The sequence below is a fragment of the Chinchilla lanigera genome, unplaced genomic scaffold (assembly GCF_000276665.1).
Source record: "Chinchilla lanigera isolate Chin_1 unplaced genomic scaffold, ChiLan1.0 scaffold00005, whole genome shotgun sequence".
NCBI classification, from domain to species: domain Eukaryota; kingdom Metazoa; phylum Chordata; class Mammalia; order Rodentia; family Chinchillidae; genus Chinchilla; species Chinchilla lanigera.
Genome location: NW_004955406.1, coordinates 40,284,276 through 40,311,920, shown reverse-complemented (window position 1 = coordinate 40,311,920; position 27,645 = coordinate 40,284,276). Strand labels below are relative to the sequence as shown.

Here is a 27,645-nt window from a genome sequence, read left to right as displayed (position 1 = left end):
GTCATTAAATAGCCCTGGCTGAATTTGAGCTTGCGATTCTCCTGCCTCAGCCTTCCTGAGTGCTGGGATTCAGGTATGCACTATCACACCTGGCTAAACAAGGTAGATTTTTTTGTTTTGTTTTCTGGTACCAGGAATCAAACTCATGACCTTGAGCTTGCCCGGCAGGTGCTGTGCCACTGAGCTAAATCCCCAGCCCCTTTTTTTTAATTAAGAGAAAAAAAGGATATCTCATAAATATGTACTATTATGATTTATCAATAAAAATTTAAACATTATATTGCATTAGGAAAAGAGAGAAAGAGATGGGGATGAGGGCAAGGCATGGTGGCACATGTAATCCCAGCTCTTGGGATGCTGAGGCAGGAGGATCTCTAAGGAGTTCAAGGTCAGCCTGAACTACATATTGAGACTGTCTCAAAAAGGAAAAAAATAAAAGAAACAAATGGAGGTAAGAGGAAAAATCCAGGAAGGAAAATAAAGTGAAAGAAAAGATGTAGTTCTTGATAAGAAGTTCTGAAATACAGAATGGTTCCAAAGAGGCAGAAAATTCTCAGAAGTATGCTTTGACTCTGCTGTTGCTGATGATCCTGACAAACAAAGCAAATATGGCTGTCCTGGGCAAGGTCAGGTGCACAGAGCAGGAAGAGTACATGGTGAAAGCAGTCAGTGTTGAGTGTCCACCTGTAGTGTTCTGAGCATTATCTACATTTTCTCTTTAACCCCCAAACCTCAGGAGGAAACGGATGATGATGAAATTGTCTCTTGCCGGGGCTGGGGATTTAGCTCAGCAGCACAGCGCCTGCCTGGCAAGCGCAAGGTCATGAGTTCGATTCCCGGTACCAGAAAAAAAACAACAAAAAAAAAGAAATTGTGTCTTACTCTTTATGAAGGGGGCACGATTTAGCAAGGTTAAGAAACATGCCTGATCGTACTAGTTAGAGAAGATCCTTAATTGGGTTGTTTTCTTTGTTTCTTTTGGTTTTGGGTCCACCCCGCTCCCGCGGGGTTGGGGTTGGAATGCAGGGCCTCAGATGGTAGACAAGTGCCCTACCATGGTGCCACACACTTAGCCCCAGAGTCTTGAGTCTAAGAAACCTAGGTTTCTTCTGTGCTGTATGAAAGGGACCTGAGAGAAAAAATATCAAGGAAGCCCAAGTCCTGACTGAACTTGGCTGTCCCGAAGAGTCAAGTAACCATAGAAGCGGCTCTGGGAAAGGATGTGATCGCAAAGGGCTAAGTCTGTCAGATAATGGTTTTTGTTTTTTGTTTGTTTTTGAGACAGAGTTTCACTATGCAGTTCAGGGTGACTTGAAATTCATGGCGATCCTCCTGCCTCAGCCTCTCAAATGCTGGGATTACAGGCATGCACCACCATGCCTGGCTTGTCAGATAATGTTAAAAAGAAATGCATTCATTGACTTATTCATTCCATAGAGTTTACAGTTTAGCTTCCTTCAGCCATTAGGTATTTGAATGCATTCTTATACCCTTCTCAGTGTGCAAGGGCAGAGACAGGTAAGGCCCCTGTCCTGGTGGAGTTCATGTTCAGAGAAGGTTTAGTGCACTGAGCCTATGGTAAACCAATCTCTGTTTTTCTGGTGGAGTTTCTACCCTGGTAGACAGAGTTTCTACTTGTTGATAAAATCTGGTTGAACTTAAGGAAAGTTTGAGAGAGACCTTTGCCATATTTTGTGAATAACAGTATGGAAACAAAAGGCTGGTTAATTTTTCATTCAACAAAAATATCTTCAGTACCTATTCACATCCATTCATGTAGTCATGCATTCATTCTTCAAATGAGGGGCAGTATAAATTCGGCAGATGGGTAAGAGTGGCTGTGGAACCAGGTGTCATGGACTCAAAACCTGCCCCCCCACCTCTTACAGGCTGTATGGCTTTGGGAAAGTCAGTTTATCTGTGCTTCAGGGCTGGGGATGTAGCTCAGTAGTCAAACACCTGCCTAGCGTTCAAGAGGCCCTGGGTTTTATCCCCAGTCACACACACACACAGACACACACACACGTACACGCACACACAACCTGTGCTTCAGTTTTCCCATAGATAGGATGGGGGGAATTTGTTAAAATGAGGTGAGTCAGTTCATGAACTACTTAGAGCAGTGGCTGATTCATGTAAATAGAGGCTGATGGTAGCTAGGATTCTTTCCTCATCCCTCCGTAGCAAGTTAATGCTCATTTTAAGGATACAACAGTGAGTCCAGTGTGGTCCCTCACCTTGAGGGAACAACACTGTCCCCCCCCCAAAATTAAGTGAATGGCTGAGTTTCTTCATGGAAGTAGGTAATGAGAGGGTTCTTGTGTCGTGCTCTGAGTATAATCTAGGCAGCATCTAATAGACATGTAGAGAAACTAGGACCAGAGAATAGAAGACTTCAGAGGTCTGTAAATGCTATGGGGGGGCCTACCTGGAAAGATACATTATAATTTTGACATCAGAACCTCTGTCCTGCATTGGGAGGTGCTGGTCAGACCACCCTCAGTGTACAGCGCTTAATAGTTCGGTACTGAGATGCGCCTAGTGTGAAACTGCTGGGCTGGGGTGCGAGCTCAGTGGGGGAGAGCCTGCCTGGACACCACCCTGGCCCCACCTCTGCTGCTAACCAGCTGAGTGGATGAATGAGAATGAATGAAACTGAAACAGAAATGTCATTTGACTTTCCCCTGTGGTCACTGGTTCTCTTATCTTCCAAACTATGTTTTGTTTTTTATTTTAATTTTTTGGTTTTTTATATGCATGTTTTCTTTGTTTTGGGTTTGGGGTTTTTGGTGCTGGATATTGGACCCAAGGGTGGTTGGGTGTGTGTGTGTGTGTGTGTGTGTTTCCAAGTGGCCTGGGAGTGTGCTGGAGTATGGAAGGAGAGCATGGGAGTGTTCCAGAATATTTGCCAACAACAGCGTGAACTTTCCGTCAGATGTGATGTGCCTGGGTTTCTATGGCAAGATGGGGAAAAGATTTTGCATTTTGGGCTCACACTAGATTCAGTTTAATTCTCAATTCTATCATTTCCGGGTTGTGTGACCTTGGGGAAATTACTCAATCCCTTTCCTGTTTTCTCGTTTCCTTATCTGTAAAATAAGGATAATAATACCCATATTCAAGAGCGATTGTAAGGATTAAATAAAACAATACCTGGCACAAAATTCCAGAGGGAGTAAAAGGCCCGTTTCCTTCCATTTCTGTGGTGGTCATAGCCATTGAGCCTCCTCTCTCCCATCTCCCATGTTCTCCGCCTCTCTGCACTGATCTGTTGCCATCATTGGTCATCGTGGTGGGTACATCTTTGGAGCTACTCATTTGCATTGTACACAGTGCAGACTTTGGAATGGCATTTACATATGCTGTAAAGGTATGTCAGCTCAGCTCCTGTGGATTATTGGCTCTGGTGTGTGCGCTCATACGGTTACACCCTGGCTGTGCTCATCCAGCTGCAAGTGATGTCACCTTCTCCCTGCTAAGAAAGGCGCCTGCCTGCGGCTGCCTGGGAGACCCTGGGTGAGGGTCACTCGTGCAAGAGCACCATGAAGAAGGGGCTGGTGGAAAGTGAGTGTGTTGTGCTGTGCCATGCCCGGTGGTGCCCCTCTGCTGAGTGTCCCCTTTGCGGAGTGTGGACTTGGGCTCTGTCTTTAGGGAGATGTCCATCTCCCTGCAGACCTTCCTGTGCAATCTGAGGGACAGGAGTTTGGGGAAAGGCTCGCAGGCCTGTACAAAGCTACAGTAAAATGATTAATGCATTCTTCCCTTGCTCTTCCCACCCACTACCCAAAGTCACTTTTCTTTGAAAATCTTTGTGACCTCTCTATGCAAAGAGATACAAACCAGTCATTTTAACACCATCTTAGGCAAAAATGTTGACTTTTGGCCCCCAGACATTAGGGCCACTATGTAAGTTATGAAGACATACACACACACACACACACACACACACACACACACACACACACACACACACCAGGGCGTGAAGGAAGCACTAGAGAAAGACGTTGAGAGATTATAAGGGGTAGCAGAGGAGGCTGCCAAGGAGCTAGGCTAGGGAACGAAAGAGGAGGAGGAAAAGCATCAGGGGAAGTGGAAGGCATGTCCAGCACCCAGTGTTTGCTGGGCTCTGCAACTCTGAGATCCAAGTGTGAATGGGAACCAGGGCATGGGCAGGCCCTTCCTGGCTGCATGTGCAGACAAGTGGGGCTGAGGAAAAACTGATACCCTGCCTGTGGACCCTGAATTAGGTTCATCCATTGCCCTCAGTAAAGTAGAATCCTTGGTCCATCCTCTGGTTCCGTGTCCTCAGCTGAACTGAAGCCAGATGCCCTTCTGGCTGGTATCAGGGACAGTGAAGGCTTCTAGCTGGAAAACTGCATGGCCCAGGGGAAGGATCAGGCTGGGCTAAGAGTGGCCAAGGCCAGGGTTGGCAAGATCAGTGACTCAAAGCCATCTGGTAGGCGGCATTGGGGCGCCATTCTTCAGAGAGGCTAGAGATTCCTGGGCCCAGGAGCCAGAGCAGGGAGGCCCACAGTAGAAATCCACCACCTCCCTCTTGGATGTTCTTCCTGAGATGTTTCCAGGGCCTGTTGAGGTGGGCAATCCCCTCTTCAGACTCTGTTTTAATGCAAATGTTTCCGGGAGGGACTCACACCTTGGCCTCTGACATCCTGGTATAAATTAGTGTCAGATGTCTGGTGGTGTTGTGTTTTAACGTTTTTTTCTGGACTGAAATATGGGGCCTGCTTGCAAGCTGATTCCCCTTTCCTTCCCCACCCAGATCTGATCTGTAGAGCCTCCTGACTCCTCCCAGCCTTCTTGATTTCGGAAATTGTGTCTGCCCCTGGGACCTGCAGAGGGCCTGGAGGCATTTAGAAAAAGGCCCCATTGGGGCTCTTGTGTGAGTCTCCCTCCTTGGCATTCTCTCTCCCTGGGTGCTCTCCTGGCTGCTGAGATTGCCTTGGCAGATATGCCAGAGGGCACAGAGGAAGGGCCTGCTTGGAGAAAGGCCCAAGTTGTCCCAGGAGCCGGAAGGTCCTGTTTTCTTCTTCTTTTGGGTTCAGACTTCCGTTTAATTTTCTCAGGCATCTTTGCCAGTGACACTAAGTACAGTAGACCCTCGAGTTATGACTGGCCTGCATACAAACAATGGAATTTTAGTTTTAACTTTTGACCAAAGTCTTGAGTTATGGCCCAAATGCTGCCCACCTGTGCTTCCAGATGGTCTCAGATACAGCGTGTGTGGGGTGCAGAGGTGTGGGAAGATAGATGGAGGAGGTATGGAAGTGTGGGGCTGAGATCATCTAGGGGGTGCTGGGGATGCAGCTCAGTGGCATAAGTGCTTGCCTGGAAAGCCTAAGGTCATGAGCTCGATTCTCGGTACCAAAAGAGAAAAAGAGATTGTGTAGGGATTGTGTGGTGGTATGAGGGATGCAGGGTAAGCATGGAGTTGGAGGAGGTGAAAGGAGTGTGTGTAGGGCTAAGGAAAGGTGTGAGTGTGTGTGGGAAGAGTTGGGGTGTTTGGGGGTGTGCTCAGTTTATGTGATTCCCATGGCTTCCGTCCCTCAGAATGACTGTAGTTGATCAAGGATTATCTCTGGAGAATTGCACTGATTGAAGGTGACCTGCCCTATGATTGGACTATGCGTCTACATTGCTGGTTTCAGCATGTTGTGGTGGCCAAGGGACACTGGGCAGGCTTGGGGACACATGGTGCTGAGCTTTTCTGTGGCCTGAAGTGGGGGCTCGTCCTCAGCGGTTCCCATGGAGGACAACTGGCTGGGCCCTCGCTCTCTGCCTGTTTCTGCTTGACTTCCTTTGGCCCTCCTCAGAGCCTGGCAGGGGCAGTCAGCTGCCAGCAGCCCACTGCTCACACAACCTGCCTCTGCCCAACAGGCTTCAGGCCTGCCTTCTCCACTTTGAGGGTGTGATCTTTCTGCGTGTCACCCCTTGGTCTCAGGGCTCTGCGCCTCTGTACTGAGAGTGTGCACATTGAGGAGAGAGAGCACAGGACTGAGCCCGAGATCACCACAACATGGCTCTTTCCCAACTTTGCTGCAGCTCCAGTCTGAGACCTGGAGTGAAGTCCCTCAACTTTAGCGGGCTTCACTCTTCTCATCTGTAGCAGAAAGGAGGCCCCGTCATCCAGAAGAGAACTTTTCCGGGTGTCTGAGAAAGTTTCGGCCAGAAAACACTCAAGAAGTCATTATAATTGAATGAATTGGAGATACTTGCTAAAAATACCGAGTTGACTGTCTTCCAGAGGATGTTCTTGCTGGCATCCGTCAGTACCTTCTGGTTAGTCCCATGCTTTTGCAGTTACCCTGCCATTCACTACCACCACTGTGCCCCAGAGTTGGACCCTAATTTGACACACCCCTCAGCACCGCCTGGTCGATCTGGGCAGATGCCCAGCCAGCGTGTGAAGACTTGGGGAGTCACCATAAGGCGGATTCTATGCTGCCTCTCATTTCTCCCCCTGGTGAGTCCTCCAGTTGGAGCAGGGCCTTGGGGGTCTGTTCTGCCCTCACTTTGCTGCCCTGGCAGAGAGAAATAGCTGTGACCTGCTTTATGGACTCTTTCCTAGGCCGCCTCCTTCTGGGAGTTTTCCCCGCCCATGCAGGAATCCTGGAGAACTGGATTCCACAGGGCAAGAGCCAGGGAAGCTGAAGCTAGACTGGAGGTAACAGGTAATAGTCTGGACCTTGCAGAAGGCCTTGGTTTGCAGAGTGCGTGGAAGACAAGCTGAGGATGACGAGGGCAGAGAGGAGTGAGGGCCACTGAAAGCTGCAACGTCTTGACTCTCACGATACTGGTTTTCCATGTCTTCCTTCAGAGCGGGCCTCAACCTCTGGCCTGCACAGCACCTTCAAAGAAACTAAGGTCCTGCATTGTCACTGCTTAGAAATGTGTGGTGGTTTTCAGATTTGGGACGAGCTGGTGTGAAAGTTGCATGTGGTAATACTCAGCAATCCCCTGTGCTGGAGGCCAGAGTTGGTAAGGGGAGATCATCTTGGACCTTTTCTTGCGTGTCCTTTCCGCCACCCTGTCCTACCATCTTTCCAGTCGGGGGGGAGAGGAAGCAGGAGGAGTCCTTCCTAACTCCTGTGCTCCTCAGAGGGCGGCTGGGGCTGGATGAAGGAGAAAGGCTGGTTCTTGGGGCTCCGGTGGGTGAGGCAAGATGGGGAGGAGAAAGCAGGAGGAGTGGACCAGACAGAGGTGATGTGGCTGTGTTGGCTCCTGGGATGATTCCTGGGTTAGGAAACTAGACATTGCCAAGACTTTTCTGTCTGCCTTTGCCAAATGTTCCATTGAGCTGATTGCCAGCTCCCTGGTTCCTAGCCTTGCGATCTGAGTTGCCAGCTCTGGAGGAAGGAACGTTTTGAGAGGAGCCACGAGCTGCCTCACCTCCTCAATCCCTGTCTGTCTTCATGCTCCGAGCCAGGAGGCTGCAAGATGTGTGGTGGGAGCTGTGAGCTCCATGGCTTCCATGTGTGTATGTGGATAGAACCAATTGTGAAAATAGTTTCTGAGCTGGAATGGAAGTTCTGAAGCTCTGAATCAAAGCCAGCAGTTCCATAGGCCCCTAGGCCCTGTCCCTCTACTTACCTAGGGCCCAGAAAGCCCTAGGCTTCAAATTAGTGGAGAGTCCAGCATATACCCAGGGAATAGAGAGATGGAGAATAAGTCCAGGTAGGAAACAATGAGCAGTGGGGCTGCTGAAATTTGGCAAAGAGGTTGCTGGGAGGGGGATGTACGAGTGGGAAGAAAACAGCCGCAGTTTTCCATGTCCTCACATTTGGACCTAAGTAGGAGCCACACAGAGGGAACATAGGCTAGATGAGAGAGACAGACTTTGTTAGTACATGTTATTCAGTAATGGGCTGACATCAGAGAGGCAGCCAGAGCTCTGTGGAACCTGTGGACTTTCCATAAGGGCTCCAGGATGAGATGCATATCTATTGGAGGCAGGGAGCTGGCCTACCTGACCTTGATCTACTTCCTGCTGCAGGGCATGTTGACTCCTGGTGCAGGGCGTGTGGATATTCCTTGTTGGAGCTGGAGTGGGGGAGGGACAGGTCGAGTAGGGCAGCAGGTGTATAGCATGAGATGTGGGGTGTAGGTTCCTGGCTGCAAACCAGGGGATCTAGGATGTGGATATTATGGGATGGATAGAGGCAGAAGTCCTTTCTGAAGAGAAAAATCTGGAAGCCACACAGTTAAATACCTATGACCTTCAACATCTGCCCCCTATCTGTCTTGAGAGATGCCGAAGGTCCCTTCCTAGGGTGGTCTGAATTCTCTTCCCTGAGTAAAAACTATGAAAGGTTGGGATGCCCAAGGCCATGGGGACTTGAGACCTTGTATATTCTTTACCATCTTGCTTGAGAGCTCTCCATTTCCCCTGTGCAGCAGAGATGGGCCGAGACATGCAGCATCTCCCTGCTTTATGCTCTGAGAGAGGATTGAGCTATTTATGGATATGTCTGTCACCTCTGCTTGATTGTAAGCGCCCTGAAATTGTGCTGCAGTTACCTCTGTACTTCTAGTATTCGGATATGCTGGTACCCGGCACCCACTGGGATCCAATTCTGTGGCTCAGGATGTGGGCCACTGACCCAGACTCATTATGTATTCCTGGTCCTCCTGAGCAGAACCATGCTTATATGCTTGGTGCTTGACAGCAGGCAGCCTCTCCACCCACAGGATGTACCAGCACGCCCATGGGGTCTAAACAGAGCCAGCTTTACAGAAGGGAGGGCTGTCTCCCTTCTCCTCACCCTGTGACTCTGAACCATTGTGTGGCTCTGCCCTGACCCTGTTTCCTCCCTGCCAGCCCCTGGCCATCTGTGGGCAGCTGTGTGCAGACTGAGTTTGGTGCCTGGTGCTGCTTGCACCCTGGCACTGACCTGCTTAGCCATGAGCGTATCCTCTTCTTCCTCAGCTGACTGCCTAGTGCTTTTCGGGTCCCTTTATTCAGTCCCTTCTCATCTGCCTGAGAGTTCTAAAACCCTGGTCTGTGGAGTCCAACCTGGCTGCACATGCGAATCACTTGAAGGGCTGAATCAGAACATCCAGGGGAGGGGCCAGGAATTTCTGTGTCTGAAAAACTTCCCAGATGACAATTATAGTCATTGAGTGTGAACTCTGGAGCATGTTATTATGTCAACATTAAATTTTGTGGGTGTGTTTATATAGGAAAATATCCTAGCTCTTATGGGATTCAGGCTGAAGTATTTAGAGGCAAAGTGCAGCTTACTGTCAAATGATTAGGCAGAAGAGAGCACAAATTAGTGCCTGCAGGTGTGGAAAGGAAACTGGCTGTAACTGACCTTTCCTGTTTCCATCTGCTCTCTGAGAAGTGGGTCCTGGGAGAGGACACACGCAGACCCACCAGGGTACACAACTCCGGGGGGTGCAGCTCATTTTGTTTCTTTGCTGTGCTCAGGGGGTGTCATTCACATAGAATGCAATGTGTGCGTTGCTCCCTGGAGGTGTGTGACAGAGCAGTGCTGGCCCAGGCAGCTCTTCCTGGATGGGTTGCAGGGCACCAAAGACACAGGCCCTCACAAGGTGCTAGGGATGGAACCTAGGGCCTCTCACCTACCAGGCAAATGTCCTACCACTGAGGGATTATTTGCTTCTTCACAGAATCCCTAGTAGTCCTTGGTCTCTGGATTTCCTCTGTGCCTAACTGCCTACCACTTTCTAAACCCTTGCTTCACCTTGGAGGTGGCTCTTCTGGCCCTGCAGGGGATGTATTTGTCCCACTCCTCATCAGGTCTCGTCTCTCAGCATCAGGCTGAGTGGGTGCTGAGTCTTTTTGGAAGGAGCAACTGCCAGGTCAGCCCCGGCCGGAGATCTGTCAGTGGGCTGGGCTTCCTTCCCTGTGTGGCCAGGCTGGTTTAGTGGTGTCCTCTGGCCCAGAACCAGGGGGCTGGTGGTTAGAGTGGGGTAGCTTGTCTTTCCTCCAACTGAATTCCAGTGCGGGAAAAGCCTCAGGAGCAGGCTTGATTGGACCACCTTCCAGCCTTTCCTTCTATTTCCTTGAATTCTGGAGTCCTCTGAGAAATTTTATTTTGAGGAATCTGTAGGTTTGAATCAGAGGCCATTAGAGCCGGAAAGCACTTTGTGTGGTTTTCCTACCCATTCATGCACCTGGCTTAAAAATGCCCATCCAGGCAATTTTTTTTTTTGGTTTTTCTCCGGTACCGGGAACCGAACTCACGACCTTGCGCTTGCCAGGCAGGCGCTTTGCCGCTGAGCTAAATCCCCAGCCCCTATCCAGGCAATTTATTTGGAATCCCAACCCTGTCTTTCAGGGACCCTAAGGAAGGACATCACCTGTGTCCTTGTCACCTGGTTTCCGTGTCTAAACATTTCTCACTGCCAGAAAGTTTGACCCTTACATTGTGATCCAAATATATGCTTTTCAGTGGAAATGAGGTGAGTTTGGAACTTGAGCTTAGTAGGGTGACAGGTCCATAAACATGTCATTTTGATGAAGATATTTTAAGGCCATGTTTGAGATAGGTGTAGTGTCCATTGGGAGCGGAGAGAAGGGGTCCAATCAAGGGGTTCAGAGAAGGATCTCTGCAAAACATGGCATCTGAGCAAAGTCTCAGGAGGGCTTGAGGGAGAGACACAGAAGCAATAGGGCTGGGAAGGAGTGCCCGGGAAAAGGAAGCCCCAGAAGCAAATCCCAGAGGTGTCAAATATAGGTAATGAAGGCTGAGAGGTAGAGGGAGATAGGGGGTGCTGATAAAGGCCTTGTAGAGGAGTCAAATAAGAAGGCTTTTCAGGGTTTTAGGCAGAAAATGAGACAATCAGATTTAAACCTTGGAAAGAGCCCTCTGGCTGCTCTGCAGAGAAAGCCTTTCCCAGTGGGCTGAAGGGCTATGGAAAGGCCATTGTCCTGGCCCAGAAGGGAAGAGACAGACACTTGAATTAGGACAGCAGTAGTTAGGATAGAAGGGAGAACTAGCTTTGGGAGGTATCAAACAGGGAAGGTGGGCTGGCCTTGGAGATTTGGTGTGGGGTAAAAGTAGGGAAGATGCTAGGATGACTAGGTTGAGGTCAAGAGGGAGGAAAGAAAGCGATGGCTGGTTTGTCTATCTGGACTCTGAACTATGGCGGGCACGTGGATCTGAAGGAGTAGTGCACATCTGGAGTCATCCTTTTGAGTGGTACAGAGAAGAGACGATTAGAGATGGTCAGGCACGGGTAGAAAGCAAACGGCTGAGGCTGGATGCCTGAGCCAACACCAGCATTTCAGGGTGAACACAGAAAGCGGAGGACATGGTGGGGTTGGAGAACAAGAAAGAAAATAACGTCATGAAACCAGGAGGCAGAGGGTGGAGGCCGGCGCAGTAGTGACATCAGCCAGCGGGAATTGCCTCCTGAGTTGGCAGCCTGTGCACTGTTCCTGAGGCAGTCATAGTGGAATGTTGGGGCAGATGCTGGATTCCAGTGAGTTAAAGGAATATGGGGAAGGGGGAGTTGGGGAATAGTGGGTGTTGTCTACTCTCTCACAAAGCTGGGCTGGGCTGGGCTGGGCTCAGAAGGGAAGGAAGAGCAGAAAGGACAAAAAGTCAAGGGAAGGTGTTGAGGGTGTAGGCTTTATTTGGTTTTTAGGGCTGAAGGAGGTGTGTTTGTGTGTGAAGAGTAAACCAAGTTAAGGAGAAGAGATTGAAGACGCAGAGAAGGGACATCCACGGAGCAGTATCCCGAGGAGATGAGTGGATGAGGTATGGGTGGGAGAGGGCTGTGATGCCACAGGAGATTGGCATCTGCTCTCCCCTGAGACCAAACAGAAGTAGTGCAGATAAGTTGGTGTTGGAAGAAAGGCAAGAAGTTGAGAAGTTATTTCTGATTGCCTCAGTTCTCCTCCTCGCATGGTGCCCAACTAAGGCAAATCTGAACATTCTGCTTATCCCAGCTCAAGGCTGAAAATACAGAGTCATTCTCTGGCTTAAAAGACATAAATCCAGAGCTGGGCATGCTGGCACATGCCAGCACTTGGGAGGCTGAGGCAGAAAGATCTAACGTTTGAGGCCAGACTGGGCTGTATAGTGAGACCCTGTCTCAACAGGCCCCAACCTAGCAAAAAAGACTTAAGCTCAGCCCCTCTTTGAGGATATTTTCCTAGTGTCTCCTATCTGTAAAGTTCTAGACAGGACTTCTTTCTCCCTTTCCTGGGACAGGTTCTCGGCTCTGAACAACCAAGCTCTGCTATGAATTCAACTCTTGAATTTCAATAGCAAGACTCCCTCAGGCCTTCTGGGGATAAAAGGTGTCTAAAAGCAGCTGTGGGATTGTGGAGAAACTCAGCTGGCACAGAAAGAGCTGAGAGGCTGGGCTTGGGGCTGGTGCATCTTTGAGGACCTGCCAGCTAAGTGCAGTTGTTGTCAGGGACCTGGGCCTGTGCCTGGCAGATGCACAGGGGTCCTGTGAGGGCACTTCAGAGGAAGGGAGACGCTGTCCTAGTTTATTTTATTTTTAAATTTTTTTGGGTTTTGTTTTTTTTCTGGTACCGGGAATCGAACTCACGACCTTGCGCTTGCCAGGCGGGCGCTGTGCCACTGAGCTTAATCCCCAGCCCCTGTCCTAGTTTATTTTGAGTCCAGTGGAACTTGCCACTCAAGCATCTACCTGGAGCTGAGGTACAGGCCTGTAATCCCAGCACTCTGTGGGAGGCTATGGCAGGAAGTCCCAAGTTCAAGCCCAGCCTGGGCAATTTACCAACCCTGTCTCAAAATAAAAAATTAAAAGAAGGGCCAGTGTGAAGATTCTGGGTTTAATCATTAGTAACAACAACACACACAGGCTATTGGAACCTTCTTCCTATTGGTGTTTTCAGTTATTTTTTAAAAGAGAATAAAAAATAATATAAAAAACCCATTAGAAATGATACAGAATTTCACTAAACAAGATGGTAGGAATTCAACATTGGTTGTTATATTGCATATTGTTGTCTTAAATTAGTTGTTCAGATTACCAGATACAAGCATGCAAAATTGGCCAAAAAAAATTAAAAAGGAGAAAAAAAATTTAAGCAGGAAACGTTCCTTTCAATAGACCAGTAGAAACCAGCAGTACAAAAAATATGGAACACTTCCCGAATTTGCATGTCTTCCTTGCGCAGGGGCCATGCTAATCTTCTGGGTATCATTCCAGTTTTAGTATATGTGCTGCCAAAGCGAGCACAGTGTTTGCAGTTTTGTAATTGTAAGGAATAACATGTTAGGCACGTTTGTTACCCCTCGGGTGAAGCAGCACAAGAGAATGAATATGCATCCTGTACAGCTGTGGTCCTCTCTGCTGCCGTGCCCAGGTTACAAGTGACTTCTGCACACTCAGCCTCCCCCAGTCTAATCCCACACACACAGAGCTGTAGTCCTCAGCTCTGCTGCAAACTAGAATTTCCTGGGGAGTTTTTAAAAATACCACTGCCCTATTGCTGACCAGTGAAATCAGAATGTCTTGAGGGTCTATGGGCATGAGTCCTTTGAAAAAGTTCTGTAGTTGTAGTGCACAGATAGGGGGAGAGTCACTGGTCCAGCTAACCGGGTCAACACATTGCGTGTTGTGGCTCGGAAGCAGAAGGCACTGATTGTGGCCCACACAGAGAGGGCTGCGCAGCTGAGGCGGCTGGCCGTAGCCCTGGCCCTGGCCCTGGCCCCTGTCCAGGTTCCTAGGGGCCAGTGTGTTGGCGCCTGTGATCCTTCAGGCACTCTTGTCTCAGAGGTGGTGAACTTCAATTTATTAAACACATTGGTATATTTGGGGAGGATCCTAGTGCAATTTGAGTGATTTAAAAAGTCCTAATAGGGCCCTGTTGTACTTTTCACTTAAAGCTTTATTAGTATAATTTTTTTTTTTAGGGCATTTTCTTTTATTATGCCAAATGTTTGGTTGTATGTGTGTTTATTAGTATAATTGACATACAATAAACTGTACATATTTAAAATGTAGAATTTGATAAGTTTTGGCAGATGAATGCACTGATGAAATAATCACTACACTCAGGATAATGAACATATTTATTCCTCACCCCTTAAAAGTTCCCTTATGCTGCTTTTTAATCCTTCCCTCTTCTCACTCTTTCCCCAGACAGCCACAAACACAGATCTGCTTTTTGTCACTGTAGACAAATTTGCTTTTTCTAGAAGTTTGTGTAAGTGAAATCATACGTATTTATACTCTTTTGTCTAGATTCTTTTAATTAGAGAATCACCCTTTTTCAGGGGGAGGTGTTTTTTACACAGGCTTTCACTATGCAGTTCAGGCTGGCCTTAAACTCCCTTTGTACCCCAGGCCAACCTTGAACACACAGGGATCCTCCTACCTCAACCTCCCGAGTGCTGGGAATATCACCAATGTTTTTGCATTTGTCAATAATTTGTTCCTTTCATTGCTGAGTATTATTCAATTGTAGATATGTAGACATATCACATTTTTAAAATCCATTTGCCTGTCAATGGACATTTGGGTTATTTGCAGTTGGGGTTGTTATAAATAAAACTTCCAGGAATATTTGTGTACAAGTCTATATGGACTAAGGCTTTCATCATTCTTGGGTAAGTAGAAATAGAGTAACGGAGTCATATGTAGGTGCATGTTTTCTTTTTTTTTTTTTTTTTGGTGGTACTGGGAATTGAACACAAAGCCTTTGCACTGAGTTACATCCCCAGCCCTTTTAAAATTTTTACTTTTGAGACAAAGTCCTGCTCTGGAGGACTTAAACCCAGAGGGGCTGAGCTTAAGTCTTTTTTGTGGCGATTGAGGAGTTTGAGTCTCTGTTTTGAGACCTAACCACACTAAGCTGCCTAGATAAGGCTGGAACTTGTCATCCTCCTGCCTCAGCCTCCCAGAGTATACTACCATTGTAATACTGGAATGGAGCCTAGGACCTCACGTATATTAAATGTGCTACCATTGTGGTACAGCCCAGCTCTCAAGTTCTGTCTTCTTTAAACTGAATGAAGATACTTTGCTTCCATTTTTTCATCCTCTCTCTCTCCTTGGGGCAGTTTCTCAGTGCTGGACATCCAGGTTCTGTGTATCTCCACATGCTTATTGAACTCCTTTGAATTTCAAGTAGCAAGACTCCCTTGGGCCTTCTGGAGATAAAAAATGTTCTAGAAGGAGCTGTGGGAGGGGAGAGAAACAGCTGGCACAGCTGGAGCCCAGAGTGTTTTCAAGTCCCCTGTGGCTAGGCTCAGGCTGGTGCATTGTTGAGGACCTGCGCGCTGAGTAGTACAGGATGACAGTCAGGGCGCAGGGGTGGAGATGTGGTCAGGTGGGTGGATGGATGGAGCAGATAACGCAGTCCGGTACCCTTCTACCACTGTCTTCTGTTTCTTTCCATCTGTTATGAGCACTGAAGAAATAGATAGTGGCCCAGATCCCATCCCCAACATCTGATGATGGATAGATCTGTCTTGTGACTGACTGACCTCTGTGTGCCATTGCTTGCAGGTGGCCAGACATCATGCCCCAGCCCTCCAGGCCTGACGCTGGCAGGAAGTAGAAGGCTTCTTTTTCTCTTGTGCCTCCATTCTCACCATGTCTTCGACTAAGGGCAATGGGGAGCACTGGAAGTCCTTGGAGTCCGTGGGCATCAGCCGCAAAGAGCTGGCCATGGCTGAGGCCCTGCAAATGGAGTGCGATGCTCTGTCCAGGCTCCGGCATGACAAGGAGGAGAGCAGGGCCAAACAGAACACAGAACATTCTCTCATTGACTGGGATGAGCCCGTCTTAGACTTCTACAGCAAGCCAGTGGGGAGACGGAATGACCTCAATCTCTTGCGCGGCCTCTCTGGCTCTGATCCTACCCTCAATTACAACTCCATCTCCCCACAGGAAGAACCACCCAACCACTCTACCCCCCAGGGCTCCCAGCCTGGCCCGGATCCCTGGCCCAAAGGTTCCCTGTCTGGAGACTATCTCTACATTTTCGACAGTTCAGATGGGGGGCTTTCTTTGTCCCCAGGGCCAGGGGACATAGATGACTCTTGCAAAAAATTGTCCCCACCCCCTCTGCCTCCCCGAGTCTCTATCTGGGACACCCCTCCCCTGCCTCCAAGAAAAGGGTCCCCCTCATGCTCCAAGATCTCTCAGCCCAATGACATTAACACTTTTTCTTTGGCTGAACAACCACCAGGTAAACTGCTGGGCCATCAAATCCTAGATGAGGAAGAGTTGCCAGGAGGTGGGGGGCGGGGTTGCCTGCTGGGGTCTGTGGACTACGATGGTATCAATGATGCAATCACAAGGCTCAACCTGAAGTCAACCTATGATGCGGAGATGTTGCGGGATGCCACCAGAGGCTGGAAGGAAGGTCGAGGGCTGCTGGACTTCAGCAAGGACACCTCTGGAAAACCTGTGTCCCGGAGCAAGACCATGCCCCCTCAGGTGCCACCCCGAAGTTACACCACCCGTTATAGCAATCGAAAGACTGCAACGCCTAGCAAGAACCGCCGGATTTCTGCTGCTCCGGTGAGGCCCTCCCTGTATTTCTTCTGTGCCTTTTCCCCGAGAATCACTCAGAAACAAGGACCAGGCCCTCTTTCTTTATTGCTATTGCAAATTCAGCTTTCCTAAGTACTGACTCCCTAGCATCCTCTCCTCCCCTCGTTTCTGCCATCAGGACCCTGGGCCTGGGTGGGGGAGAAGTACAAGGTAGGCTTGACTGGGGGGCTGGAGTGAGGAACACCAGCAAAGATGTGGCTCTTCCTCAGGACCCTCCTTGGTGAGAGCTCTTTTTGAATCCTGGTTGCTAGCTGGTGCCCACTTCTTGGTATATGGACTGAATTGGGGGTGTGGCCAAATGGCCTTGTAGACTTGAGGAAGTTGCTTTCAGTTGCTGAGGCCCTGCTCTACCAAAGCAGCAGGGCAAGACAAGGGAAAAATAGTTCATGGCCCGCAGAAGACAACAAAAGCAAGCAAGGGACCTTAGCAGCTTCTTTTTGTCCCTTTTATACCCTATCTAAGGCTATTGGGATTAGGGTGGTGCCAAACCAATCAGTAGAATGACTAGTAATCACACACCCTTAGTCCCAGCAACACACACTCTAGATTTAGTGAAAAGCTCTGAAAAGCCCCACCTATTACTTCATGAGGTTTTTTGGGAAGGGACATCTAGACACAAGCCATAACAATACCTTACCAAGTTAAACTTGAGTAGTACTGGGTGTTGATCCTGAGGCCTCACATGTGCTAGGCAAGTTTTCTGCCACTGAGCTACATCCCTGGACCTTTTTCTTAATTTTGCTAGATAGAGTCTTGCTAGGTTGCCCAGGCTGGCTTCAAACTTTTGATGCTCCTACTTGTGAGTAGCTGAGATTATAATCATGTGTTACCATACCTGCTTAGCCTTGCTTACCTATCTTTTTTTTGTGTGTGTGTGTGTGTATGGTGCTGGGGATAGAACACAAAGCCTTTACACTTGGCTACATCTCCAACTCTTTTTTAGCTTTTTAATTAATTGTTTGGTTTTTTGAGATAAGGTCTTGCTGTGTATTTAGGTTGGCCTTGAACTCACTATATAGCTCAGGCTGGCCTTGAACTCACAGTAACTCTCCTGCCGCAGCCTCCTGAGTGCTGGGATTACAGGTGTATACCACCATTTCTGTTTTGTTTTGTTTTTTTTTTTCCTGAGACAGGATCTCACTAAATTGCTGTGTTGCTCAGGTTGGGCTCTAACTTGGGGTCCTCCTGTCTCAGCCTCCCGAGTACTGGAATTATAGGTGTGCACCACTGTGTCTGGCTCATTTTAACCATTTGTAAGCATACAGTTCAGTAGTATTCAGTACAAATTGTTGTCAGTCTTTACTGCTGTCCTTCTCTACCCACTCTTCCCAGTCAAATTATTTAGAAAATTTTTCAGTGTGACAATGATAATTTGGCTTGGATCCATATCTAGTGGAAAGTAGCACTGCAAAGAATGCAGACTGTGCATTGTACCGCAGGTGGGTTCCTACTTCCGTGTTTCTGGCCCAGGGAGCATTGCAGGATCGCCATGGGTGGGGCCTAAGGCTGCTTTCATTCTGGACCTCCAGGATCTCTGACTGCAAGGAGTCAAGAGGCTTCCCACCCGGGCCTGATGGATCACACCTGTAATCCCAGCACTCTGGGAGGCTGAGTCAGGAGGATGGGAAGTTCAGGCGTAGTCTGGGTGATTTAGCAATTTAATGAAACCCTATCTCAAAATTTAAAACAAATGGGAGGGGGGAGGGCTGGGGATGTGGCTCAGTGGAAAGGTCTTGGGTTCAATCCTAGTGCAGAAAAAGAACAGAGGGGGTAAAAAAAGGCTCCCCATGACTGAAGACTTCTGTAGCAGCTTATCGTACCATCTCACTCTGTCCCTGTTTCCTCCTTAACCATTGTCTGAAGAATCTGGGGCTTTCCCACCTTATGTCCATCCTTTGGGATTTGTCCCAGCTCCAAAGCCTCCACAGTCCTCATTCCCCTGCTCCTACCGAGAACTGGCTCCTGGGAGAAGCTGCAGCTCCAGAGCTCAGGCTTTTTAAAGGCCCTGCTCTGAGAGGTGGGGCTGCTCCCGCTATTTATAGGGCTAGGAGAGCCCTGCTCACACAGAGCTAGGCCTGCTCACCGGGTCAAGCCACCCTGGTAGGTGGTCACCTCTGTCCTCGCTGGCTGTCCTGCCCTCCCCCGCCACGTCTAGTGTCATCAGAGTTCTGAGGGAGCTTGATCCAGATCTCCTTGAAGAAGCGAGGGCAAAGCCAAAAGCTGTTGCCAGTTCTGAGGGGAGAAATGCAGCCTCGGTCCTCCCCACCTCAGCTCAGTTCAGGGGCTCAGCCTGCCAGGACGGGAGACCCCTTGCGCCCTCGGCCTGTACCCCCACCCCGCCTTCGCCGGGCCTCCAACCGGAGCGACCCTCCTTGTCCCGGGCCTGCTGAGCCATCTCTGGAAATGGCTGGCTCCAAGTGCCAGCCTGGTACCCACGCTGCCAGCCTCTGCCTGGCAGACTCCCGCAGCCAGCATCGGGCGCTGCCACCAGGGCCTGCCAGCCGGGTAAACGTAAGTGGCTTTTGTTTTCTTCCGGTGCCAGTGAGTGGTACAGAAAGGGCATGAAAATGGCCTTCAGTAGCCATTCTGTTCTCTCCCTCTCCTGCTTTCTCCTCCCTTCCATCTCTTTTTGTCTCTTGCTTTCTTTTGAGGGTTAACTGCTGACAGTAGTACTATTGTTTTGACTGGTACATGGGCACGGTTGGCAGAGCCAGGGCCTCACGTGCCAACTGTCCCCACTGCTGCGCTTGCCTCTATGTGCCCCTCCCTCTACCCACACACCCCAGGGAGTGGGGTGTAGGTGCCCAGAGGAAGCCCTGGGGACAGTCACAGGAGGAGCTCAGTTGTGTGCTGTCCTGAGGGCAGAAGGAATAACTGCAGCCGGGGAAGATGCAAGGTGCCTGGAGGTGGTGGAAATGGGTGGGTGCGCATGCGCAGACAACACACACACACACACACACACACACACACACACACACACACACACACACACACACACACACACACACACCCCTGACACACACGCTCGCAGCTGCCAGGCCCAACTGTCTTCACTGGATACAGGCTGGGACTTCACACAGCAAAGCCTCATTCCCTGTGGGCAGCCCTGGCAGGCCTGTCACTTGCTGCTCCCCTTAGAGTCCCTCCTGGGTGACCAAGAGCAGTGCTGGGGTGGGGGTGGGGCAGTTGGGGGCCTTGTCTGAACGTCCTGGCACCACATGCATGCTCTGGGAAAGGCAGGGGGGCCAACCAGGGCAGGCTCCCCCAACATTCCAGCCATTCAGAACCAGCAAGTTCTGGAGCTGGCAAGAAGGAGCCAAGCCTTCCACCAGGTTCTCTCCTGCCCAGACTGCTGCTTTGATACTTTCTTCCTCAATAGTGCCTACCAAGAAAGAAGGCATGTGTGTCTGAGTCATCCTCTGTGGAAGGACTGTTGGCCTCTCTCTACCTCAGGTCCCTGGGGCTTCCTGTGGATGTTGAGGCTTTTGCCCAGAGTGAAACCTCCCCAGGGGCCCTTTCAGCCAACTACCTGCCCTGGCCTCAGCAGAGGTGCTGGGCCGTGAGCTGCTTCTCAGCTTACCACCATGCCTCTGGGAGCCACCCCTGAAAAGCCCTCGCCCCACAAAGGCCCCTCAACTGTGACAGGCTGCATCAAGCTGGTCAAATGCATTCCCCTCATGGGGTAGGTGGGATCCCTCCTGTCCATGGTACCCTGGCCTCCATTCTTAGCCCAAGGTTCGCCTCCTCTTTTCCAACTTGTCTTTTGATCTGCTAGGACGGCAGATAAATACCTGTGTGGAATCCCCCCCACATGTATTTATGTGTTGGAAGTTTTCTTGCGCTGTGTTCACTGTGTTGAGCTAGCACCTCTCTGCACCTAGAGTCTGTGTCAGAGCTGGGAATCTCTTCAGGGATGGGACGCCGTGAGGGGAAAGGCACTGAGGCAGCTGCTCTTTCCTTCAAGGTGGGCTCCCGTCCCCACACCGTCACCAATGGCCACGAGTTGTTTGAGGTGTCAGAGGAGAGAGATGAGGAAGTTGCCGCGTTTTGCCACATGCTGGATGTGTAAGAGTTAATGGGACAGAGGGCTTGGCGGGTGTGGGGGGCCGGGGAGAAGGGTCACCCACTTCTGAGCTCTCTTTAGGAAGGAAGAACTCTGTTAAATGTCATAGCTATGCGAGGCTTCCTACTTCAAGTGTCTGCAGGTGTTTTGACATTTTAGAAGTTTCTCGTTTTTAAATAAAATTCTTGAAACCTCATCTAACAATCCAGTTACCCTCACCACTTTTGACTCTGGCCTTCAGTTTCCCTTAGCAGCAAATGCAGTCCAGGTGGAGATAAGAGTGTTCTCTTGAACCAAAAGAGAAAGGCAATAGATTCATAGAAGTCTTTTGTAACTTCCCTCGGGAAGCTTTGGTTTTTGGAATTCTCTTGTGCTCCACTGTAGATGTTTTGCAACTCGAGCAGAAATGGCAAGAACAGTTTCCTAGGGCCACCTCCTGACTGCCCTCATCTGGCCTGCAGCCCCAGAGGGCCTAGCTGACTGGGGACAGAGGGCACTGGGCCTCAGGGTGGGAGGGTCCCCGGAGGCCTCTTGTCACCTGCTCTCTGAAGGTGCAGTAAAAGTCCTTCTTCTCTTCCTCTACAGCCTTCGATCAGGCTCTGACATCCAAGACTACTCCCTCACTGGATATGTCTGGAGTGCTGTCACCCCGAGCCCAGAGCACCTTGGGGATGAAGTGAACTTGAAGGTGACTGTGTTGTGTAACAGCCTTCGGGAGCCCCTCACTTTCACCTGTAACTGTAAGTTATTTGGGGCATCGCTTGAGGTGGGGCGCAGTGACTGTTTTGGTCTGTAGGATCCTTTGGTCTCCCTTCCCACCAGTCCTTGTGGCCCAGATAAAGGGCGGTATGGAAGCTCCTTTGGGGATGGGGTCTAGGGCCAGCTTGAGGTCCTCAGGCCCTTTCCCTTCCCCCAAATGTGCTTGCCTATTTTATCTTGTTGGTGATGATGCTGGAGAGACTTAGCTGGGGATGGAGGATCAAGGTGGGGAGGCCGAGCCTTGCCTGCCCCATGCCCAGCAATGTTATTCCCTGTCCCCTCCCAGGTTCCTCCACTGTAGACCTGCTCATCTACCAGACCCTGTGCTACACCCATGATGAACTGAGGGAGGTGGACGTGGCTGACTTTGTACTAAAGCCCTGTGGGCTGGAGGAGTTCCTGCAGAAGTGAGTGAGCTGGCTGAGGCTGGGGAAATGCAGGGTGGAGGCAACACCGGGTGGGTGGGAAGGTACAGGGGATTGCAGGGTGGTGCTAGGCTTGGGGCTGACAGCTCTGTAGTCAGGACTCCTGCTTTCTCGGCACTGTTCTGGCCAGCCATGTCGCACTTTCCAAGGAGTTCCATCTTCCAGTAGAGTTGGCTGGATTTTGAGCTGAATCTGCTGTGGAAAGAGCTTGGAGCTGGAATTGGGCAAAGAGAGAGCTTATCTGCAGGCAGACTTCTGCTTGCAGAGAGACGTGAATACTTGAGGTCAGATTCGGGGGCCTGTGGAGGATTGCTTCTCCCGGTCTCCACGATGTGTGTGGTGTCTTTCAGGATGAGGGGAGCAGCAAGTCTGGGCAGAAGTGCCCTTGTGGGATCTAGAGGAGAAGTTGCAATTGCTCTATCCGCTTCCCCTGCCCGCCTCTGTTTCCAGGGTGGAACTGGGTATGGAACCCGGTGCTCACACACACATCACAACACCACCTTCTGAGGAGTATACACTTTTGTCCCCACTCTCTATCCGCTTCCCCTGCCAACAGCCTTCCTCTGTTGGCATGTGCAGCTGGCTATCTCCTCCCAAAGGCTGCCTTCCAGCTCCTCTGCAGCCAGGACCCTCTGCAGAAGGCAGCTTCCCTGGAAAGTGTGATGGGGATCAGCTGAGGCAACCCCCTTTCCACTGCCCTGGTGAAACTTCTACCCCTCAGTTGGTATTGCTATGTGACAGCAGACAGATCATGCTGGCCAGTGCCTACTCCTTCCAGCCACTTGGAGGAAGTCCCAGCGTGCCAGCTCATGCCTTTCCTCTCTTGCATGCAGGTCCAGGTACAGCAATGGTCTCTAAGACCTGAGCATAGTAATTTGGCTGCAGACTGAGTTCTTGGTTGATTTCTTCAACCTTAAGGATGTTATGGAGCCCTCTGTAGCCTCCACATCCTCATCTGGAAGTGGAGAGAAGGAAAAGGGCAGACCTTGCGTGACAAACCTCTACAGTACCTTCCCACATGGCCCATGTGGTAGTTGTGTCCCTGCTTCCCTTAGAGCAATAAGGAGGGTCCCCGGATGCAGGATCACCTGGCACCGTTAGGATGCAGTGAGGGGTAAATTGGACTCCTGGTAACACCATTACTCTGGTTTGAATTCTGGCTTGCAACTTACTAGTTGTGAAGCTTGATCCTCTGATTCCTCTGTAAGGAACGGCAAGGGTTTGGGTTGGGGGTGTAGCTCAGCGGTAGGGCACTTGCCTAACGTGCATAAGGTCCTAGGTTTCATCCCCAGCACTTTAGAAGAAAAAAAGAATGGTGAAGGTTAAGTGTGGAAAGAACCTAAAGAGCAGTCAGTAAGTACCAGCGGGAAAGAATCAGCCCAGAGAGAGGACTTGTGGGGCTATGGATTAGACATCACCATAGGGGAGCTGTTGGGGTCCACCTTCCTGCCAAGACCTGGGTGGAATGCTCCAGGGTGCGACAGGGACAGTGATGCTGGATGGTGCCCCGTGCTCTGCTGTGTCTACACACAGAGGAAGGCCTACTCACAGGGAAGGTCAAGCAAGCCCCAAGAACCTGTGGTCATGACTTATGCTCCAAGACAACCCCACTCCCAATACACACACACGTAAAAGCACAATTCTCATTCCTGGCCTGGCTCCCAAGCTCCTGATATATGGTAGCTGCCCTACAGGGGGCATGGAGACCTCTGGGGGCTTTCAGAACCTGAAAGTTCCCCCAGGAAGGCCTCTCTCTGGATTTCTATCCCTGCATGGCAGGAGGGGCTGAAGCTGAAGGGGAATGTTGGACTGCTGGTCCAGGATGCAGGCTATTCTCAGATAAGAACCTTGAGACAGTCCTAGAGGAGGGTTGGGTTTCCTGCCCCCTCCTCCACCCCCACCTCACTCTTCCTTCCTTCCAGACCCTCCCACCAGGCCCTGCTCACAGCCCAGCCTCTCCATCCCCAGGTTTTGGCTATACTTCAGGCTTAGCAGGTTGGGGCCCAGATTGGAGGCCTGGCCCTCTCAGGGTTCAGAGTACCCTCTAGGTCCTAGCTGGATCAGGACTGGCCCAGGGCCCTGCACCTTCACCAGCTTCTGTGTGTTCCCTTTCCCCCTTGCTCCCCTCCCTACACCTCTATTTCTGGTCTCAATTCCCAGTTCTGCTGAGGAAGGAAGTCCATTTCCGGCTTCTGTTACTCAGCTGCTGGGGCTGGCCCAGGCCTGTAGTGCTAGCCTGGAGGTGGGTCTCGCTCTGCCCTTCCTCTCTGTGGTTTTCTTTCTGACTAAGTTGATTTGGGGGAGAGGAAGAGATTGCATGGCAGACTCTGTAGGCCTCCTCTGAAACTGGGGTCTCCTGTATGGACACAGAGCAGTAGGAATCGCATATACTTTGCAGGAGGTCTGTACAGATTTATGTCATAAGTCACAACAAGAAGTAGAACTTGAATGGGGACAACAGGTCTGGAATCTTGGTGGGATTACATTGTTTGGCCTCAGCAACCTAGTTAGTGACAAGGAGAGATGGTGGGAACAGCAGAGCCTGGGTACAAGCCAACTTCCTTGGTTGTCCCTACACTGACACCAAGACAATGGGGTCTAAACTATCCCCAAAGGGTCTCCTGCATCCACCGCTCTCTGTAGCAGTTCCCATCCCAGGAATGAACAAGTGATAACAGCACAGGTAACGAATACCCGAACAGTCAGTATTTGTAAGTCCAGTGGTCAAGTGGTATAGGTAGCTTTTGTTTAGCTAGAGCCCCGTGCCTTCCTGCAAGCTCTACCATGACATTTTCCAGGAGCCCAGGGCAGAGCCTACAGTACAGATCCTACCCACCTCCTCCACCTTTTTCTGGGTTCTCTCTCCTCAAGGGTGAGGTACACATCTCCCTTCCCACTGAGTCCCCAGGATGCTAACTGTCTTGTCCCTCACCCTGCCAGCAAACATGCCTTGGGCAGCCACGAGTATATCCAATACTGCCGCAAATTTGACATCGATATCCGGTTACAGCTGATGGAGAAGAACGCTGCACGCAGTGACCTGGCCCGGACGGTTCGTGTGGGGTGGTTGATGGTTGCACAGAGCCAGGGAGGTGGCGGGGACAGAGGGTGCTATGAAACATGTTAGGTGGCACTGGGCTGAGCTAAGGGCACCACTCCTGAACAGGATGCTTCTCATACAGGTAAATGACGACCAGAGCCCTTCCACCTTGAACTACCTCATCCATCTACAAGAGAGGCCAGTCAAACAGACCATCAGCAGGTGAGAGTGGGTACCATCTTGGGTACTGTGAGAGGACCCTATGGATACTTGTGCTTCCCTGATTTTCTGCTAGGACCGAAGAATTCTTGCAGGTGTCTGAGGTTGGGGCCCAAGAGTCTTGTCAGGGAAGATCCTCACTCCATGGAAGATGGGCATGTTTCATCCCTTGCCCTCCTTCTCCAGGCGAGAGGTGACAAAAGTAGAAAGGACTCCCTCTTTCCATCTTCGTGGGATGTGGAAAGAATAGGAACTCCTTGAAATCAGATCTTGATTCTTAAGCAGAGCAGGAGGGAAGGAATGGGTCTCCCTGGGCAATGGGTATTTTGTGACCTCTCCTGTGATTTTTCTCTGCCCCCCAACTCCCCAGGCAGGCCCTGAGTCTTCTGTTTGACACATACCACAATGAGGTGGATGCCTTCCTGCTGGCTGACGTGAGTACACCTCTGGGCCCTGACCCTTCCTCTTCCCCAGGCTTTCTGGGATCAGCCAGCACCAGGAGGGAGCTGGGCAGAGCTCAGCAGAGCACTCTCTTCATCCTCTAGCTCACGGGCGAACCAAGAACACTGATGGCTGTTGGGCAGCCGGCAAGCATGTAGAAAGGGGGCTGCCCAAATTTTAGGAAGCTAAAAGCAAATCTGCTCTGAAGCAGTCTTCAAAAATAACCCCTGCCAGTTTGATCCAGTTGTTCGTCCTGGACTCTTACCTTTGGGGAAATTGGGCATTGTGTCCAGCTTGCCCTGTGCCCACTGTCAGAATCCCTTGTCCAGTGGACTCTACTTGAAGCTTTGCAGTGAGGAACAGAGTGTTCCCTAGCGTCCGTTCTGCCGTAATCTGGCCTGTGCTAGCAGCTGCTGGGGCTAATGAAATGTAAAGCTTGTCTTAGCCTTTAGGGAGCTTGGGTTAGAAAAATGCAATAACACCTTAAAGCTTTTAGAAGGTGGAAGAGGATGTCAGTCAGTTAATGAAGGGCAACTGGAGGGGCTAAGGAGGTCACACTGGCAGCAGAAGCTTTAGGAAGAAGGTAGGATTTTCCCTGGTCTTCCAATTTAAGTTGACAAATGTAAGCCAGATATGGTGGCACAACCTATAATCCCAGGACTCTGGGAGGCTGAGGCAGGAGGATTACAAATTTGAGCCCAGCCTAGGCAATTTATGGAGACCCTATCTCAAGTTAAAAAATATAAAAAGGGCTGGGGATGTAGTTCAGTGTGAAGACCCCAAGTTCAAGTCCTAGTACCGGAATACACAGATAGATAGACAGACATAGATAATCAAGAAGGACACTGGAGAAGATTCCAGATGAGAAAGCCATGGGAGCTGAAGTACAGAGGGGAGGTTATGGGTGCAGCAGACTATGGAAGGGGGTGTGGCCTGGAAAATTCTAAGGCGAAGATTCTGAGAATATGCCTGAGTGGGCAAGTAGGGACTCAGCAAGGTCTCTCTGGCGTCCCTGCTAACCTTACCGGTTGATTGTCTTGCGGACCCTGGGCGAGACCTGTGCACGTTCATGTGGAAGTAGACTGTAGACTGTGGCTGGCAGAGGCTGGGAGGACAAGGAGGAGGTCGGGGCGGTGCCTGAAAGAGTGGGGCGTGTGGGCATGACCTGTTTCACTGTGAGGGTGAGGTTGTTTGCTGACACTAGATGTTTGGAAATGAAACATGAGTTCCACAAGCCCCCCTTCCAGTCATCAGAACCTACACTGCTGATTCCTTTCTTTAAAGATGGGTGTGTGTGTGTGTGTGTGTGTGTGTGTGTGAGAGAGAGAGAGAGAGAGAGAGAGAGAGAGAGAGAGAGTGAGTGTGAGAGAGAGCGAGAGCACGCAGAGGTCCGGCCTCACTGTCTCACTGTGCGGCCTCCCACAGGGGGATTTCCTGCTGAAGGCTGACAGGGTGGTCCAGTCTGTCAAGGCCATCTGCAACGCCCTGGCTGCTGTGGAAACCCCTGAGATCACCAATGCGCTCAACCAGCTGCCTCCCTGCCCCTCGCGAATGCAGCCGAAAATCCAGAAGGTAAAGAGGCCCTGGGCTCCTCTCTGTGCCTGTGTCGCCTGTGTTTAAGTCAGCCAAGCGTGTGCCAAGCATGTCCCCTTGTCCAGATCTGCCCTGGGGCCTGCTGTGTGATGAGCCCAGGCGGTGGAGGCTTTATTCCTAGCCACCGAGGCATCGCTTGACGGTTTGCTTATCCGTCACAGTGCACAACCAAAGTGGGAAAATCTCCTCTGAGAACTGAGGGGCTCGGAGCCGCCACAGTGGGGGCTGGGCACTGTGCAGACAGGGCCACAGGTGCTGTGGTCCTCCGAGGAGTGGCCTGAGTGTGAGCTCTCACTAGGGTGGACACAGTGATGATTTTTATCCCCGCCAGCTCACCCTGTCCATCCCACATCTCTGGTACAAACCATTACTCTATCCTCCCTGGGGAACTGCTGATCCTCACGTTTCAGCTCGGGCTGGCCCAGCTGAGTGCAGCTGTGAAAAGCCTCCCTTGCAGCTGTGATGGAAAAGGCTGTGGCCCTGAGGCTCACTCCCTCTTCTTCCCTTCAACAGGATCCCAGCGTCTTGGCTGTGAGGGAAAATCGAGGTAAGGAACTGCTCTCCCTTGGCAT

The 27,645-nt window shown here is 50.5% G+C and overlaps 1 protein-coding gene across 1 annotated transcript in view; it reads left to right on the top strand.

Annotated features, from left to right (window-relative positions):
* Pik3c2b (phosphatidylinositol-4-phosphate 3-kinase, catalytic subunit type 2 beta) overlaps window positions 1-27,645 on the top strand; it is a 69,867-nt gene that overhangs the window by 5,636 nt on the left and 36,586 nt on the right. Inside the window, exons 2-10 of the mRNA XM_005375313.2 lie at window positions 15,481-16,500; window positions 20,498-20,598; window positions 21,182-21,336; window positions 21,642-21,762; window positions 24,721-24,832; window positions 24,963-25,042; window positions 25,410-25,473; window positions 26,906-27,052; window positions 27,587-27,620. Of these exons, the coding sequence (XP_005375370.1) occupies window positions 15,568-16,500; window positions 20,498-20,598; window positions 21,182-21,336; window positions 21,642-21,762; window positions 24,721-24,832; window positions 24,963-25,042; window positions 25,410-25,473; window positions 26,906-27,052; window positions 27,587-27,620 (1,747 nt within the window). The 5' untranslated portion in view covers window positions 15,481-15,567. The remainder of the gene's footprint in view (window positions 1-15,480; window positions 16,501-20,497; window positions 20,599-21,181; window positions 21,337-21,641; window positions 21,763-24,720; window positions 24,833-24,962; window positions 25,043-25,409; window positions 25,474-26,905; window positions 27,053-27,586; window positions 27,621-27,645) is intronic.